The sequence below is a fragment of the Pongo pygmaeus genome, chromosome 16, assembly GCF_028885625.2.
Source record: "Pongo pygmaeus isolate AG05252 chromosome 16, NHGRI_mPonPyg2-v2.0_pri, whole genome shotgun sequence".
Classification (NCBI taxonomy): Eukaryota; Metazoa; Chordata; class Mammalia; order Primates; family Hominidae; genus Pongo; species Pongo pygmaeus.
In genome coordinates this window covers 82,708,459-82,724,815 of record NC_072389.2, presented here as the reverse complement: position 1 = coordinate 82,724,815, position 16,357 = coordinate 82,708,459, and the positions used below count along the sequence as shown (strand labels likewise).

Here is a 16,357-nt window from a genome sequence, read left to right as displayed (position 1 = left end):
TGGGCGCGGTGGCTCACGCTTGTAATCCCAGCACTTTGGGAGGCCTAGACAGGCAGATCATGAGGTCAGGAGATCGAGACCATCCAGTGAAACCCCGTCTCTACTAAAAATACAAAAAAATTAGCTGGGCATGGTGGTGGGTGCCTGTAGTCCCAGCTACTCGGGAGGCTGAGGCAGGAGAATGGCGTGAACCCAGGAGGCGGAGCTTGCAGTGAGCTGAGATCATGCCACTGCACTCCAGCCTGGGCAGCAGAGCGAGAGTCCATCTCAAAAAAAAAAAAAAAAAAAAGTGTTCTATTGCCCAGGCTGGAGTGCAGTGGCATGATTACAGCTCACTGCAGCCTCGACCTCCTGGGCTCAAGCGATCCTCCCACCTCAGCCTCCCAAGTAGCTGGGATCACAGGTGTGCACCACCACACCCCAGCTAATTTTTGTATTTTTTGTAGAGATTGGGTTTTGCCATGTTTCCTAGGCTAGTCTTGAATTCCTGGGCTCAAGCAATCCACCTGCCTCGGCTTTCCAGAGTGCTGGAATTACAGGCATGAGCCACTGCATATGGCCTGAAGTCTGATTTTTATCCAGGCAAGCTGAGGCCGGGACAGACATTAATTCCTTGCAGGGTCTTCTCTTGATCCACTGAGGAAGTTGGTGACCCAGCCTCCAGGCCTTCCCTCCAGACCCTCCTTGAAGAAGAGTGAGAGCTGGTGGGGCCCCAAGGAAGCCGAGACATCATAGATGGACCTCCTTGGGGAGCTGGAAGGCAGAGCAATCGCAGGGAGGAGCCCACAACCCAGGGGCCCTCTAAAGCAAGTGTCTCCCTACATGTGCCCAGGGTGGGAGTATGATGAGAAGTTTGTCACAGACTCGTGGCCAGTCCAGGCTGGGCAAACTCAAGACGGTCCAGGCCTCAGTCTCCTCACCTATAAAATGGGAACAACCAAAGCAGCTCTACTCGGGCCCCTGAAGAGCCAAAACAATCTTGAAAAAGAAGAAGAAGGTTGGAGGACTCACACTTCTTTATTTCAAAGCTTACTACAAAGCTACAGTAATTGAAGTAGTGCGGTACTGTCATAAGGACAGACATATGACGAATGGAAATAGTGAGCTCAGAAATAAGCCCTAACATATATGGTCAATTGATTTTTGACAAGGGTGCCAAGGCCATTCAATGAGAAAAGGACAGACTTCAACAAACGGCGCTGAGAAAACTGGATATCCACATGCAAAAGAATTAAGCTGGACCCTTACTTTATACCATATGCAAAAAATAACTCAAGATGAATTGAATACCTAAATGTAAGACCTAAAGCTACAAAATTTTAAAAGGAAAACATAGGGAAAACTTCATGATATTTAATTTGGCAATTATTTCTCTGATATATTAAAATCATAGGCAACAAAACAAAGAGTAGACACATTGAATTCATCAAAATGAAAAACTTTTGTGCATCAAAAGACAATATCAAAAGAGTGAAAAGACTCTCCAGAGTGGGAGAAAATATTTACAAATCATATATCTGATAAAGGATGAGTATCCAGAATATACAAAGAACTCCTACAACTCAACAATAAAAAGACAACCAATTCAAAAGTGGGCAAAACTTAAATAGACTTTCTCCAAAGAAGGTACACAAATGGCCAATAAACACATGAAAAGATGCTCACCATCATTAATTATTAGAGAAATGCAAATCAAAACTACGATGAGATATTACTTCATGCCTCCTAAGGTGGCTATGATTTAAAAAAAAAAAACAGAAATTAACAAGAGTTGGCAAAGATATGGAGCAATTGGATCCCTTTTGCATTGCTGATGGGAATGTAAAACTGTTTGGCAGTTACTCAAAAAGTTAAACATAGGATTACCATATGATCCAGCAATTCCATTCCTAGGTATATATCTAAAAGAATTGAAAGCAGGGTTTCAAACAGGTACTTGTACACCAATGTTCATGGCAGCATTATTCACAATAGCTCAAAGAAACAGCCCAGTGGTCATCAATGGATCAATGGATGTACAAAATCAAGTATATATGTAAAATGGAATAGTATTTTGTCATAAACAGGAAGAAAATTCTGACATATGCTACGACATGGATGAGCCTTGAAGACATTATGCTAACTGAAACAAGCCAGACACAAAAGGACAAATATTATCTGATTCTACTTACAGGAGATGACTAGAATAGGCAAATCCATAGAGCTAGAAAGTAGAATCGAGGTAGAACAAGGTATGCGGTGAAGGGGTGGGGAGTTATTGTATGCTGGGTACAATTTCTGTTCAGGATGATGAAGCACTTCAGGAAATAGTGGATGTTCTTAATGCCTATGAATCATATACTTAAAAATTGTTAAAATGGTCAATTTTATGTTACATATGATTACCACCACCCCCAAAACTTCTAACCTTTGCTCACTCAGGTGAGTCAAATGAGGTCATGAAAATGGTAAACACCAGACGTATGCCTATTGTCAGCAATGGTAATTTTTGTTTTGTTTTGATATTGAGTGTTCGCTCTTGTTGCCCAGGCTGGAGTGCAGTGGCACAATCTTGGCTCACTGCAACCTCTGCCTCTCAGGTTCAAGCAATTCTCCTGCCTCTGCCTCTCAAGTAGCTGGGATTACAGGCACGCATCACCACACCTGGCTACTTTTTTTGCATTTTTAGTAGAGACAGGGTTTCACCATGTTGGCCAGGCTGGTCTTGAACTCCCGACCTCAGGTGATCCGCCCACCTTGGCCTCCCAAATTGCTGGGATTATAGGCATGAGCCACCACGCTCGGCCAGCAATGGTAATTAATTACCACAATTATCTATGTTGATGCCTCTCATAAACCTAAAATTCCACATGGAGGCACTGGGGAACTTTGAAAAATACTGATGTCCAGGTCCCACCCCCAGAAATCAGGATGTAATTGACCTGGGGTGTAGCCTGGGCATTGGGATTTTTTAGAATGACAGTCCTACAAGATCTCAAGATCTGGCTCTCTGCTTCATTTCTTTTCTTTTCTTTACTTTTTTTTTTTTTTTTTTTGAGACAGAGTCTTGCTCTGTTGCCCAGGTTGGAGTGCAGTGGTGTGATCATACAGTCACTACAGCTTCCAACTCCTGGGCTCAAGTGACCTTCCACTCCAGCTTCCCAAGTAGCTGAGACTACAGGTGTGCACCACCAGGTACAGCTAATTTTTGTACTTTTTTTTTAAAGAAGTGGTTTCATCATGTTGCCCAGACTGGTCTTGAACTCCTGGGTTCAAGTGATCTTCCCACCTCAGCCTCCCAAAGTGCTGGGATTACAGGTGTGAGCCACCACGCCTGGCCGCTGTTCTATTTCTTACCTTATCTCCAACTACTCTCCACCTTGGTCACTCTCTCTAGCCACGCAGGCATGCTCTTGCCTCAGCCCATCACCCCCTCACTTCCTCCCCAGTGTGGCTGTTTCCCGTTCCTGTTTCCACAGCTGGGAAGCCCTGAGTTCCATCTGGCCACCGCATCCCCACACTGGCTGCTGGTCTCCAGGGCTCCAGCTGGCACTTCCTGTTGCCCAATGGTGGGTGGCCTGTCAACACCAGTGGAAGGAGCTGTCACTCTCCTGCCTGTTCCATCACCCATTGCTCAGTGTGCCAGGCCTCAGCAAACCACCACACCCTCCCATTAACTGCAAAGGTCTCTCTGACCCAGACCTGGGAAGGTGGTATCCAGGCCCAGCCCAGTCCGATCCATCTGTGTGGCATCCCCCAGGCCCACATCCCTTCCATGAGGCTCAGTTTCCTCTCTGTAAAACAGGAATAAGAATACTGACCTCACAGGACTATTGTTGGAATTAAGTGAGATAACATAGATCATCTTGTTACTTGAAACCAAAGGAATGATTCTCTAATGGTGGAGTATAACATGCAATGGTGAACATCAGTGGAGGAGGCATTCTGAAACAGCAAGATCTATGTATAAGGCTCACCCTATGGGTGCATATCCAATTATAAATCTGGGTCCCCTGGGACCTGTTCCTGGTCTGCTACCCCACTATGGTGAGCAGGAGGAGGTGGTCCCTTAGCACTGCCCTGAGCCGCCCCATCCTCAAAGCCCTTATCTTAAGTGATAATGACCCTGACATCCTGCAGATGAGGAAACTGAGGTTCAGAAAGGGAAAATGATTGTCCAAGGCCACCCAGCAAGTGTGGGTGAGGGCTGGGTGAGGCTTCAAAGAAGCCTGCTTCCTTCTTCTTTTTTTTTTTTTTTTGAGATGGAGTTTCGTTCTTGTTGCCCAGGCTGGAGTGCAATTGTGAAACCTCAGCTCACTGCAACCTCCACCTCCTGGGTTCAAACGATTCTCCTGCCTCAGCCTCCTGAGTAGCTGGGATTACAGGCATGAGCCACCATGCCCCGCTAATTTTTTGTATTTTTAGTACAGACAGGGTTTCACCATGCTGGCCAGGCTGGTCTCGAGCCCCTGACCTCAGGTGATCCACCCGCCATGGCCTCCCAAGAAGCCCATTTCCTTCTAAGCCTGGAGGATGGGGCATGACTGAGTCTGTGAGGGAGGAACCTTCCGGAGCCAACCCAGAGGGGAGTCCTGGTGTGGGCAGCCCCGGGCCCAGGGCATCATTTTCTCTAGCTGGAAGCAGAGGCAGTCTTGGTTTCCACCCAAAGTTCCCTCCATCGTGTGGTTTGCAGCATCAGCCAGGCTCTGGGTGAGGAAGAAGGGCATCCCACTCACAGCCCGCAGCCTCTGTCCTCTTTTGCATGAGAGGAAACAGCCACCACCAGAGAGGGTGCAGAGTGGCAGAAGAAAGTATCTCTGCCACCACTTAGGGCAGACACCTTTCACAATCCAGCTCAAGCCTTCCCTTCCTACCAGTCACCTTGCGCAATGCTCTGGGCCAGAAAACTGTCTTCCAAACCCCTTCCACACCTTTGCCCATGCCGTACCTCCCACTTTGAGTGCCGTTTGTCCTCCTGACATGTCTCAAATCCTCACCCACCCTTCAAAGCCCAAAGCAAGGCCCTCCTTCTCCATCCCAGGGGCTGCCCTAGTTCGTAGATGCCAGGAGCAGCCAGGAAAAGCATGTGGGTTCCTGGGGACTGGAGCACAAAGTGGGTCATCAAGAAGCAGATCTTGTTTTTTATCAAGAATAAAATTGAATTCAGAACACCAAATCAACCCAGAACCCTGCAGACAGCAAATCCTGGCAGTGACCATCTGCAGGCATCACAAAAGCAAAGCAAGCATGACCACAAACCTCTGCAATCTTCTAACACCTGAGCAGCCGGCCACGTCCTGTGGAATGGGCACAGATGAACGAAGTTCTTGGTCCCCAGAGGCCCACGTACCACAAAATATGCACCGAGCATGTGGAAAAGGACATGCTAGCAAACCACAGATTTGGCCTAGAAACACCAACTCAGTCTTGAGAGCAGGAATTGCTTAGTTTTCTTTTTAAATATTTTCTTTTTCATGACAAAGGTACTCTGTATTGACTTGCAGAAAATTAGATGGGGGATGGAGAGAATCCTACTTCCAAATCCATAGACACCAATGTTAACATGTAGGGAGGCATCCTTTCATCCTACACAAATTAAAACAGAAGCAAGAACAAACTCTTTAGAATTCAGGGGCAGAGGGCAATAGAGTTCGACAGACCTAGGTGGGAGTCCCTGCTCTACCCTGCACAGGTGACCCTCATCTGGTCCTAGACCTGCCGTGCCTTAGGTCCCATCACAGAGTCAGGAGGACACTGATGATGCGTTTGGAGGCATGTGGACTGAATGGCACCATGCCTGTCACGGAACAGGCACTCAGAAAACGGGCAGCATTGCTGCTCCTCAGGGGATGATGTAAGTAGCTGGGATTCAGGGAAAAATTCTTCATGGGACTTGAAATAAATGTCCTCTTTTTCATTTTTAATTGTTTAATTTTTGAATAATTAATACATTCATATCGTTCAAAAATCAAACAGTTTAAAAATATCAATCCTGAAAACATGCACAGCCGCTCAGCCTCATCCCTCATCCATCTCTTTTCTCTCATTCTCCCAACAGGCAATCATTTTAATGAGCTCCCTGTGCATCCATCCGCAGATTGTTGTTGTTAATACAACAAGCCTGTGCCAGTATAAATGCTTATTTCCCCACTTTTCACCACGGGTTGCCGACCAGGTGCACTGCTAGGCTCTCTGCTTTTTACAGGGAACACCAGGTCTTAAGGAGCTTTCCCAATCAGGAAAAGGAGAGCCTCCGTCCTCACTGCTTCTGACAGATGCAGCCAGGCAGGTGCTGGGAAGGTACTTGGTGGCAGCAAAGGCAGGATGGCCAGGGCCTCTCCTCCCACCTCCTGCACCGTCTGCAAGCTCTGAGTGCACCAGGGCCACTCCTCAGCCACTGGCCTCCTTGGCCCTCAAGGCCACAGCAGTTTGCTGGGCTGCAAGGCCTTCCACAAAGTCAGAGCCGGCTCTGGTTTCCAGCAGGGCCCCGTCCATGGGTCCTGACCCTTCCAGGCCATTCTGGGGTCCCTCCTTCCTGTGTGAAAAAGCTCCTGCCCAACCAGAGGACTATGGGGGATCCCAAAGTGACTGCTAGTGCCCATGGCTAGAGAACTGGCCCCACTCTTTCACCCAGAAATGCCTTCTTCCCTGGAAAAGAGCCATTAGCCTCCTCTGCCCAAAGAAATAATCCCCAAGTGAAAAACCTTTATAGTCAAAGATCTACCCATGGTGTCACTGTCCAGAATAATAAATAATTGGCAGTAACCTAAATGTTCGGCAATGGGGTACTGGACAAAAAAATCACAGCATGGTCACCAAATTCACAAGCTAGAGAACTGTGCGGCCATGAACAGTGGTGTCGCTGAAAATGAGGAACCAATATCCATAACCCACAAGTGTTCCTGATGGAGTAAGTTATGCTAAAAAAAGGGGAGGGTGGCAAAGTGTGAACAAACCTAGTGCTACTGAACCATACACCAAAAAATATGGTTAAGATGGTATATTTTATGTTATGTGTATTTCACTACAATTTAAAATAAAATTTAAAATACTAGAAAAAAAAGGAGGGAGGGCCGTGCATGGTGGCTCACGCCTGTAATGCCAGCCCTCTGGAAGCCAAGGCAGGAGGATTGCTTGAGCCCAAGAGTTTGAGACCAGCCTGGGCAACACAGAGAGACCTCATCTCTGCAAAAATAAAAAATTTTTAAAAGAAAGGGAAAATACAAAATTATGTACACAATATGCTTGCACCTATGTAAGGCAATCTTATGCAAACACAGCATAATATTAGCAGTTGTATGATGAGACTAAAGGTGCTTTTTCTTTTCCTATTTCTCTCCATTTCCCCACTTTCCTTTTAGGATCTTATATTAGTTGATTTTGTTTCTTTAGAAAGTGTATGTGTGTGTGTGTATATATATATATATATTTAAATGCCCAGGATAGAACAGTTGCCCAGCAAATGTCAGGCTCTCCTGATGCCCCTGGGCCATGGTAGACAGGTCTGGGGGTAGGGACAGGCAGCTTTATGACAGATCAAATTAGGGCCCCTCAGTCCCCTTCTCTGTAGCCTCATAAATGGGCACCTCAGCGTCTCAGAACTGGGAAGTGAAAAGGCACCAGTGGCTGAGTGCCACATAGGGAAGGGGCAGACCAGCCCGGCCCGTCCCACTGTGTGAAGCTGGTGAGTCACTGCCCCACTCAGCAGCGGTGCTGTCACCTGTTAAATGGGCTTGGGGAGGCTCAGCTCTTCCCAGTGTGGCACAGGGGTTTCCAGACAGAGCCAGAACCCAGCCTCAAAGAAGAGATACACCCACATGTCAAGGGGAAAGTTCAGGCCTGTTGTCCCCATACCCCCTTGGTGGTTCCCACCCAAAGGGTAGGTGACGGTCACTGTAGTGCATGTGGCCCAGCCTCCCCAGGTCCTTACTTTTCCTTTTAACTACCCTAAAAGGAACAGGATGTGGATCTCAATAGAATCTGGTCCAGAACTAGATCTTCCCTCTTAAAACAGTATCTAATGACATCTTTGCAAAGGCCATTGGATGGACATACAGGTTGCGGAGAATGGGGGGCCTGGGAGGGGATGGCACAGTTGACATACTGCTCCTCTCAGAGCACTCCTTGCCTGACTCAGTTATTCCTGCAGCCCCGGCACTGGACTGTGGCTTCCTTCAGGTCAAGACAGTTTCATTCATCTGATTAGATGTTGTAGGGTGAAGAAGCACAGGGGTCCAGAGTGGACCACCTAGTAGAGAGCCCTACTCACCAAATATTTGCAGAATATAACAAAAGTGAAATGAAGTGCTAGGCACAGCGGCTCACGCCTGTAATCCCAGCACTTTGGGAGGCCGAGGCGGGTGGATCATCTGAGGTCAGGAGTTCGAGACTCAGCCAGGCCAACATGGTGAAATCTCATCTTTACTAAAAATACAAAAATTAGCCAGACGTGGCGGCACACGTCTGTAATCCCAGCTACTCAGGAGGTTGAGACAGGAGAATCGCCTGACCCCAGGAGGCAGAGGTTGCAGTGAGCCGAGATTGTGCCACTGCCCTCCGGCCTGGGCAACAGAGTAAGATTCTGTCTCAAAAAAAAAAAAAAGTGAAATGAAGTAAAAAATGGGTTCAGGAAGGGAGATGGACCATGGAGACATTCACTGTCCGTTCATTAATTCTATGAACACGTCCTCAGCCAGTACCCCACTCGTCAGAGGGTGTGCAGAGGATACAGACAGACGTTTCTTGCAATAATTTGGCCACCTACTAGGAGTGGAGCCACGACAAACTGGGGGCAGGGGGAGGACCCTTCCTTCTCTGGGCTTCCCGGCACCTTAGACTCAGTGCTAGGCAAAACAACATGAGGTCTAATGCCCTCTCCGCTCGGACAGCTGGTATTCTCAGATTCAACCTTGTCTCACTGACAGGTCCCACTCTGAGGCTCATTTACAAACTTCCTGCCAAGGGGTGATGCTCTTTATCATCTGCGTGTATCACAGAAATCACATTATCCCTTCCCTCCCCCTGTGACTGGTCCGCCCTGCCTCACTCCTACAGCAGCGTGCATCTGAACACTCGGCTGCAGCTAAAATCAGGCTATAAATAAATACTGTGTGGCCACACTGACAAAATTGCAAAAACAGGCCGACTGAGGGACAGGACTGTTTCTGCTCCCATGCTGAGTGTCCCCACTACTTCTGTGCCATTACAGCTGCTTTTCAGACTGTTTCTGTCTCCTTCCTTCCAATCAGGCTGCTAGCTGCCTGTGAAACGTCCTCTCACAGTCCAGGTCCATCAGCATTTATCCATTGCCAACTGTATATCAGGTACTGTGCAAACTGCCACTAATTGCTACATCTATAGGCTAAAAGACCCCATGACCAAGCTCGTTAAAATTGTGGATGAAATTAGAGTTCATAGGACCTGAGTAAAAGCTAGGGGACATCTCCTAGGAGTGTAGTATGTGAGCTTTAAGGAAAGCTCTTAGGGAAATCATCTTTGGCTTCTGAGAAACCACTTTTGCTTCCTCCCTTACTGTGAGCTAAAGCCAGAAACAGCAGGGCTGGCTCCCCTCCTCTGCCCCGTGTTCTGTATGGGTGAGGTTGCCCAATAACTGAAGGGCTGTGATATCAAACATGATCTTTCTAGTTTAGCCAAAGTAGGGTCCGTCCACTCTGTCAGCTCTGTCGCCCAGACTAGAGTACAGTGGCGTAATCTCGGCTCACTGCAACCTCTGCCTCCTGGGTTCAAGCCATTCTCCTGCCTCAGCCTCCCAAGTAGCTGGGATTACAGTCATGAGCCACCATGCCCAGTTAATCTTTGTATTTTTATTAGAGACAGGGTTTCACCATGTTGGCCAGGCTGGTCTTGAACTCCTGACCTCAAGTGGTCCATCCACCTCGGCCTCCCAGAGTGCTGGGATTACAGGCGTGAACCACTGCACCCTGACTAAAAACCAGTCATTTCTAAACAGTGTGCTGGCAGGCTGAAGGGTTTAATGACAGTGCCTTGGGCTGGGGTGGGGGAAGGCCCGGACATGGGCCAAGCTGGCTGGGCTGTTCCTAATATAACACCTATGGTCAGAGTAGTGTGCCTTTTCTGTTTTACAGATTCGTCTAAAAATGAAGCTTCAAAATATTGTTCTAGCCACATTGTCTGATCTTCTTACCCCTCTGGGAGATAAGAGGGGTTACTTCTTATCTTACCCCGAAGCCAAAAGATCCAGTGATATGTCAGATAGAGAGAGGGATCCTGCGACAACACAGGTGCTGAAGCCAGACTGCCAGGGGTTTAATCCCAGCAGTGTGACCTTGAGCAAGTCTCTTAATAGCGCTGTGCCTCAATTTCCTCATCTGAATAAGAGAGATAATAGTAGCATCTGTTTGAAGGATTGAATGAGTGAATATGCATACATCTTGAGAACAGTGCCTGGCACATCTTTCGTGCTCAGCAAATGTTAGTTGTTATGCACTGGGATGGGCTGAGCATCAGGAAGAGGTATTAGAATCCAGAGCCCTGGGGCAGGTGATGCCTACAGTGACCTTTAGGGGCATCGGCCCAGACTCAGTGTGAGAAGTTCCCACTGGCTACTTCTCTCCTCTTCCTGCTCTGGCCTTCCCTAGGGAAACTATATGCCCACCCTGGGCTCAGGGAGCCAGACACAGAGAAGACCAGGTACTTGGAGGCCAGGAAGCCCAGAGGTGCGACGAGCACAGAGTGTGGGCAGGATGCCGCTCAGGAAGCTCCACAGAGGCTGGCTGCTTGCTTCTGCTGCTGCTGCTGCCACACCCTGCTCCCTTATACGCCACCCCTACCTGTGCCCAGATCCTGCCATGGAGGCTGCTCCTTGCCCAGCTCTGCCCTAGGGAAGGCAGGCCCAGGGGCTCTAGGACTGGACAGAGGTCTCAGTGATAAAAGAGTCAAGGGGTCCTGGCCTGCCCTGGGCTACAGAGCGGCCTGGGTTTCCAGACCCTACCCCTTCCCCCAACTTTGCACACCAAGGCAGGGCAGCAAGGTGCTGACTCACATCCCCCATCCCCCAGGGCTCCAGCTGCCAGCCTGGGCCCTGAGCATCCTGGTGCCTGGTCCTCCAGATGGGCTGAGGCAGCTCTGTCTCCATTGGCTTCTCTGGGCTGGGCCCACTCTATCTTTGTAGAGATGGGGAAACTGAGGCCCAGAAAGGCACAAGGTGCCCTCCCCACGTGGGGTCCTTTGCCTACTGTGCAGTCAGTGCAGAGGAAGCAGAACACTCACACGCCGGCCACAGGCCCCAAGTGGAGCTGGCCGGAAGGGAAGGAAGGCCTGGCTCTGTAGCTCTCATCCTCCTGGCTTCAGCCCCAGGAAAGGGCCCGGGGAGGGCAGGGCTGTTGGCTGGGGCTCCGCCGGCTGAGCCGAGGGCCAGAGTGTCCTCTTTGGGGTTGGAGGCAGCACCCCGGGACAGCCACATTCCCCAGCTCCAACCAGAAAGGTCTCAGCTTTTCCCCAGAGCCCTGGGCACAGCCAGAGCTGAGGGGCAGAGGGGTAGTCGAAGGACAGCTGGAAAAGTGCTGAGATGATCCAGGGGGTCCAAGCTGGGCTGCAGGCTACGTGGCCCGGGCCAAGCCACTTTACCTCTACCACTGGCTGGGCGCCCTTATTTCATGGGGGAAATGACTTGATTTAAGCCCGTGTTGAATTTAAGAAAGTAAGCAAGCCATTGCCCGCCTGGCTGCCTCCTTGAAGGATCCCCTAAGGTCTGCAAGGGACAAGGGGCTGGGTGAGGGGAACAGAATTACCATTTGGAGTGAGGCAAGGTGCTGGGAGCTTTAGTGCATTGGATCCCCTTGCTGATCCAATACTTTAGTTGGTGTGTTAATTTCTATTTTATCCCCATTATATAGATGGAGAGACTGAGGCTCGGAGACAGAAATGACTCGCCCAGCCTGTAACAAAGCCAAGACCTGAACTCAAGTTTGTCTGGTCTCTAAATCTGTGACCCCTCCTTTGCTGCCCCACACATCCTCCTCAAGCCCCCACCCATGTGTTACCCTCTTCTAAGGAGCTCCTGTTGTGGGGAGAGGTCTCCCAGAGGAGAAAACAGACGGGGCAGCAGAGAGGAGGACCCTCATTCACGGAGTCCACTTGCCTTCCAATCCAGAAGGGGTGGGGGGCCAGGGCCACCTCCATGACAATTAAGACCAAGAATCAACCACTATTTTATGAGAAAGCTCTCCTCTCAGAGCCGCATCCCATCACCTGCATGGAGATTTCAGCCTAGCTCTGCCCACTCCACTTGTTCAGTGCCCCCAGCCATCCTCACTCACCCAAAAGGCATCTTTGAACTGCAGCTGGGGCATCATCCTCAGGCGTCTGCCGCGGCAAAGCTCGCTCTCCTGCCACAGGCTGGCCTGATGGAGGGCCAGGCGCCAGCAGCAGCGTCCCAGTCCTGGCAGGGCTGGCCCAGGCCCCCCTTCCCGGCCGGCGCCGTCTGCAACACTCAGAAGGCAGCCACGAGCCAGAGAGGAGCTGCTGAGGGGAGGAAAAAGCTCAACCTGTTTTGTTTGGGGCTAGAATCAGCAGCAAAATGAGGAAGGAGTGGAGCTCAGTGATGGGAGGGCGGGCCCTGGTGTCCAGCCCAGCCCCTCACCGACCCTGCAGTGATGGAGGACACAGTCTGGGACCCAGGGCAGGCAGCAGGGATGCCAGCCCCGGGTGGGAGGCAGTGGCCAGTGGAAGAGGCAGGCTGGAGCTCGGGCCAGGCAGGCAGGCAGCCCGAGGCCTGCGCAGGAAGGTTTGTGCAACCTCCCCCGGGGCAGGCGCAGGGCCCTCGCCCACAGGAAGTGGAGTTGCTGTGCTCCCCTGTGCAGCCCCGCCTGCCACCTGCCATCCCGCTCCTGCCTCTGCTTGCCCCCTCCCGAGGTGCGGGCTCACTTTATTCCAGAGGCCATATGCTAAGGGAGCTTGAGGCCCACTGACAGTGTGGCCAGGAGGGGCCCAGGAACCCCAGGTGTGTCACCCGCCAGCCAGTCCAGCACCCTTCCAGGCTGGGCCCAGAGATGCCAGACTCTCCACCCCACACCAGCAGGCCATTCTGGAGGGGCTTACCCAGGCCTAGGGCATCTGTCATTCATCAAACCCTGGCTGCTCTGGGACCCAAACCAGGTCCTGCCCTCAAGGAGCCCACAGTCTGGGAGCAGACACAGCTGTGCTCTGGGGGGCTGTGAGCACACAGAGGCAAGGTGAGCAGGCAGCAAGATGAGGAAGAACAGCCTGAGGCCCCGGCACTGCCCCCCCCCACCACCACCGCCACCACCGCAAGTCTCCAGATTAGACGCTGTTTGGGGCAGAGAACCCCCCCCTGAAGATGGAGGCTTCCGGCTCAGTGAATGGGAATGGACGGAGAAAGAAACAGGATTATCAAGGCACAGAGTGGGGTGTTTGGAAACCCAGTCTGAGGCCCAGTTTTTGTTTAATTTTGACCCTACCCTTCAGGGGCTGAGGGACCTTAATAGACCCTCCAACTAGCTGAGCCTCAGCTTCTTCATCTGCCACACCCAGTCTTTGGAAAGGAGACGGTGTCGAGAATATTTCTGGAATTTCCAGTTTGGTGGGCAGGTGCTGGGGGCACTGTGTGGTACCACCTTAGGAAGAGCCCTGGACTAGAGCCCCAGCCCCAGCCCTGAGACGCCATGCCCTGCCCGCTCAGCAGAAGATGCAGCAGGAAGTCCTGAGCCCAGGGCGGGCTGGCAAAATGGGGTGAGTCAGGGATTGTCCACAAATCACCACCCTCACTGATGTCTGCCTTACAGCTGACGGGGTGATAAGATGAGAGCTGCTGCAGATGAAATAGTTGAGCTCCCAAGTGCCCATTATGCATGCCCAGGGTTTAGAGAGAGGGGGCACACCCAGGCTCTGAAATAGCCACCCAAGAGGAAACACTTTGGGGAGAATTGCAGAGCAATGGGACTGCCCCCAGAAGGCCTTCACCTCCAGAAACCTTGGATTTGAGCTAATCTGTAAGGCGCCCCAGTCAGGATTTTTGTTACTTGCAGCTGAAGACAACTAATAGTGTAAAAATCCGCTTGAACTCTGTAGGCCATAGAGTGAGGCAGGCTGCACCTCCCCTCCCAATGGCACCACCACCTCTGATAGCACTGGCTCAGCCTCCCTGAGCTCAGTTTCTCCATCCATCAGATGGGATGATGCCTCTAGGTCTGGAGCAGACTAGAGACCCTCTGTTAACAGAAGGCTCCTGCCTGCTTATTGGCAGAAATTTTCACAGCTGAGCTCCCTGCCGTGCCTCTCTAGGTGTCCTTCCCATCGCCTCCCAGAGACTTCCGCTCCGGCCAGGCCTCTTCCCTCTCCCCAGAGGCACCTTTCCCACTCCCACCTGCTCTGTTCCCAGCCTCCCTTCTGGCAAGCCTTCCTTGGTCTTCCTTACCTGGGCAAATCCTCCCACCCCTCAAAGCCAACCTCAAGGCTCCCACACATGACGCCTTCCTTTCCCGATTGCACTCGTCCAGCCAGGGCAGCCCCGGATGGAGGGCCATGCTGGTGACGGGCTGGAGCAACTGGGGAAGCAAGTAATGTGAGGAACCTCTGGAGAGACTCTGCAGTTCTCTACTAGAGAGGCCTTCCTCCTCCCCTCCCTTCCACCCTTACCTGTTGCAGGTCTCCAGGCTGGGCGACCAGACAGCCAATTCGGCTTTGGAGTACTTACCCAGCACCAGGTACATCATTCTGCTTTTCACACGGACCGCCTCAGTTACACTGTCATTATCCCCACTTTACAGAGGAGCAAACTAGTGATTGAAGAGTGTAAGTAACGCACCCAAATAACAGGCAATAAGCGGAAGGCTGGGCTTTGGTCCTAGATCTGTATGAAGCCAAAGCACACGCTCTTAACTTCTACGGTTGTCTTTTACTAACAGCCTTCTATTCAAAGAGCGTTTCATTGTTCCTTTCTCCGGTTCTACCTCGAGACCCTCTCACCCAAGTTGATAGATGGAAAAACAATCTAGGGAAGCCACTGGGGCTGATGGTGCTATGGGGATGAGAGGCCAGCCTTTAGCACATGCTATTCTGCAGTCACTGTGTTATTTGCATCAGTTGAGGATGCTTTTGGCTGCAAAGAACATAAACCAGAGGGTCTGACACAGAGGGCATGTGCTGTCATCTACACAAGGGGGCTGGAGGCAGGGCAGCCTCCAGCTGTGGTACATGAGGGCTTCAGCTCAGTCTCTCTGAGTTTCTCTTGTATTTACGATCTTCCTCCTTGGGCTGGAGGCCAAGGAGCTGCAGCAGCTTTCTACAACTCCAGACACAGCCACAAGCAGAGAAAGAAAAGGACATCTGCCCTTGTGTCTCATTTTCTCCAAAGCCCCTGCACCCTCCCTTCTGGCCAGCTCCCCAGGAGACCTTCCCCTGTGTCTCCTTGGCCCAAAGTGGGTCACGTGCTCATACTTCCCCATGGTTGGTCTTGCGAATGGGCAGCCGGGGATGCTGAAAGCCAGCCACGTGACCACCACAACCTTCTCCTCGGCCCAGGCGCTCAAGCACTGCTGAGCACCAACTCCTGCAGGGTCCTGCTGGGACTGGGGTCTCAAGGGGAGGAGACTTGGTTTTTGCTCTGAGGGGCCTACAGACTGACAGACAGGTTCTGGGGAGTTCTGTCTCAATAAGGAGTGGCTCAGAGCAGGTGAGACCAGAAGAAGATATTGTGATGACTTCGACAGGAATGAGGTCTGGTTGGGGTAGGTGGGGTGGGGCTTGAGTGGATTGGTGGGATGTCAGGGAGATGGAGGAGCAAGACTGAGATGTCTGAGTGCCCCTCAGAAAAGAGTACTGTCTTAGGGGGCCCCTACTCACACCAGCCCCACCCACACCCAGGCCCAGGCCCTTGGGGAGAGGAATCCATTCCTGAAAATCACCGCTTTTTAGTGACTGTTCCAGCTGCTTCCAAACAATTTGCCTTGAGGTCTGTGCAGTTGTGCCTCAGGCCAGGCTGTGGGGGTATCCCCTTCCCAGGCAGAGCCCCTGCCTGTTTTGCCTGGTATCTGAACACATCTGCTTGAAGAATTCAAGAAGCAGTAGCTCCAAGGATTGAGAATAAAATGCAAAATCAGTTTTTATAACATTTATTGTCACAGCCCCCACCACTGACTGGCAGGACTCAGCTCCTGAAGACACTTCATCCACAGAAACAACAAAACCAGTAACACCAGCTGCCACAGAAGGAGGATCAATATTTACAGGACCTCTATCAATTTCACAAGCTTGATCTCACTGATTGCTCACTGCCTGGACAGCTACATAATTTGCAGGGCCAGTGCAAAATAAAAATGTGAGACCTCTTACTCAAAAAGCAGGGACAAAATTGCTGTTAAAGGTACTAATATATAAA

General features: G+C 50.9%; 1 protein-coding gene across 1 annotated transcript in view; it reads right to left on the bottom strand.

The window, feature by feature from the left end:
- Positions 1–12,749, bottom strand: part of PSTPIP1 (proline-serine-threonine phosphatase interacting protein 1) — a 40,717-nt gene extending 27,968 nt beyond the window's left edge. The window contains exon 1 of the mRNA XM_054451974.1: positions 12,279–12,749. Within this exon, the coding sequence (XP_054307949.1) occupies positions 12,279–12,314 (36 nt within the window). The 5' untranslated portion in view covers positions 12,315–12,749. The remainder of the gene's footprint in view (positions 1–12,278) is intronic.
- Between the last annotated feature and the right edge of the window lie 3,608 nt (positions 12,750–16,357).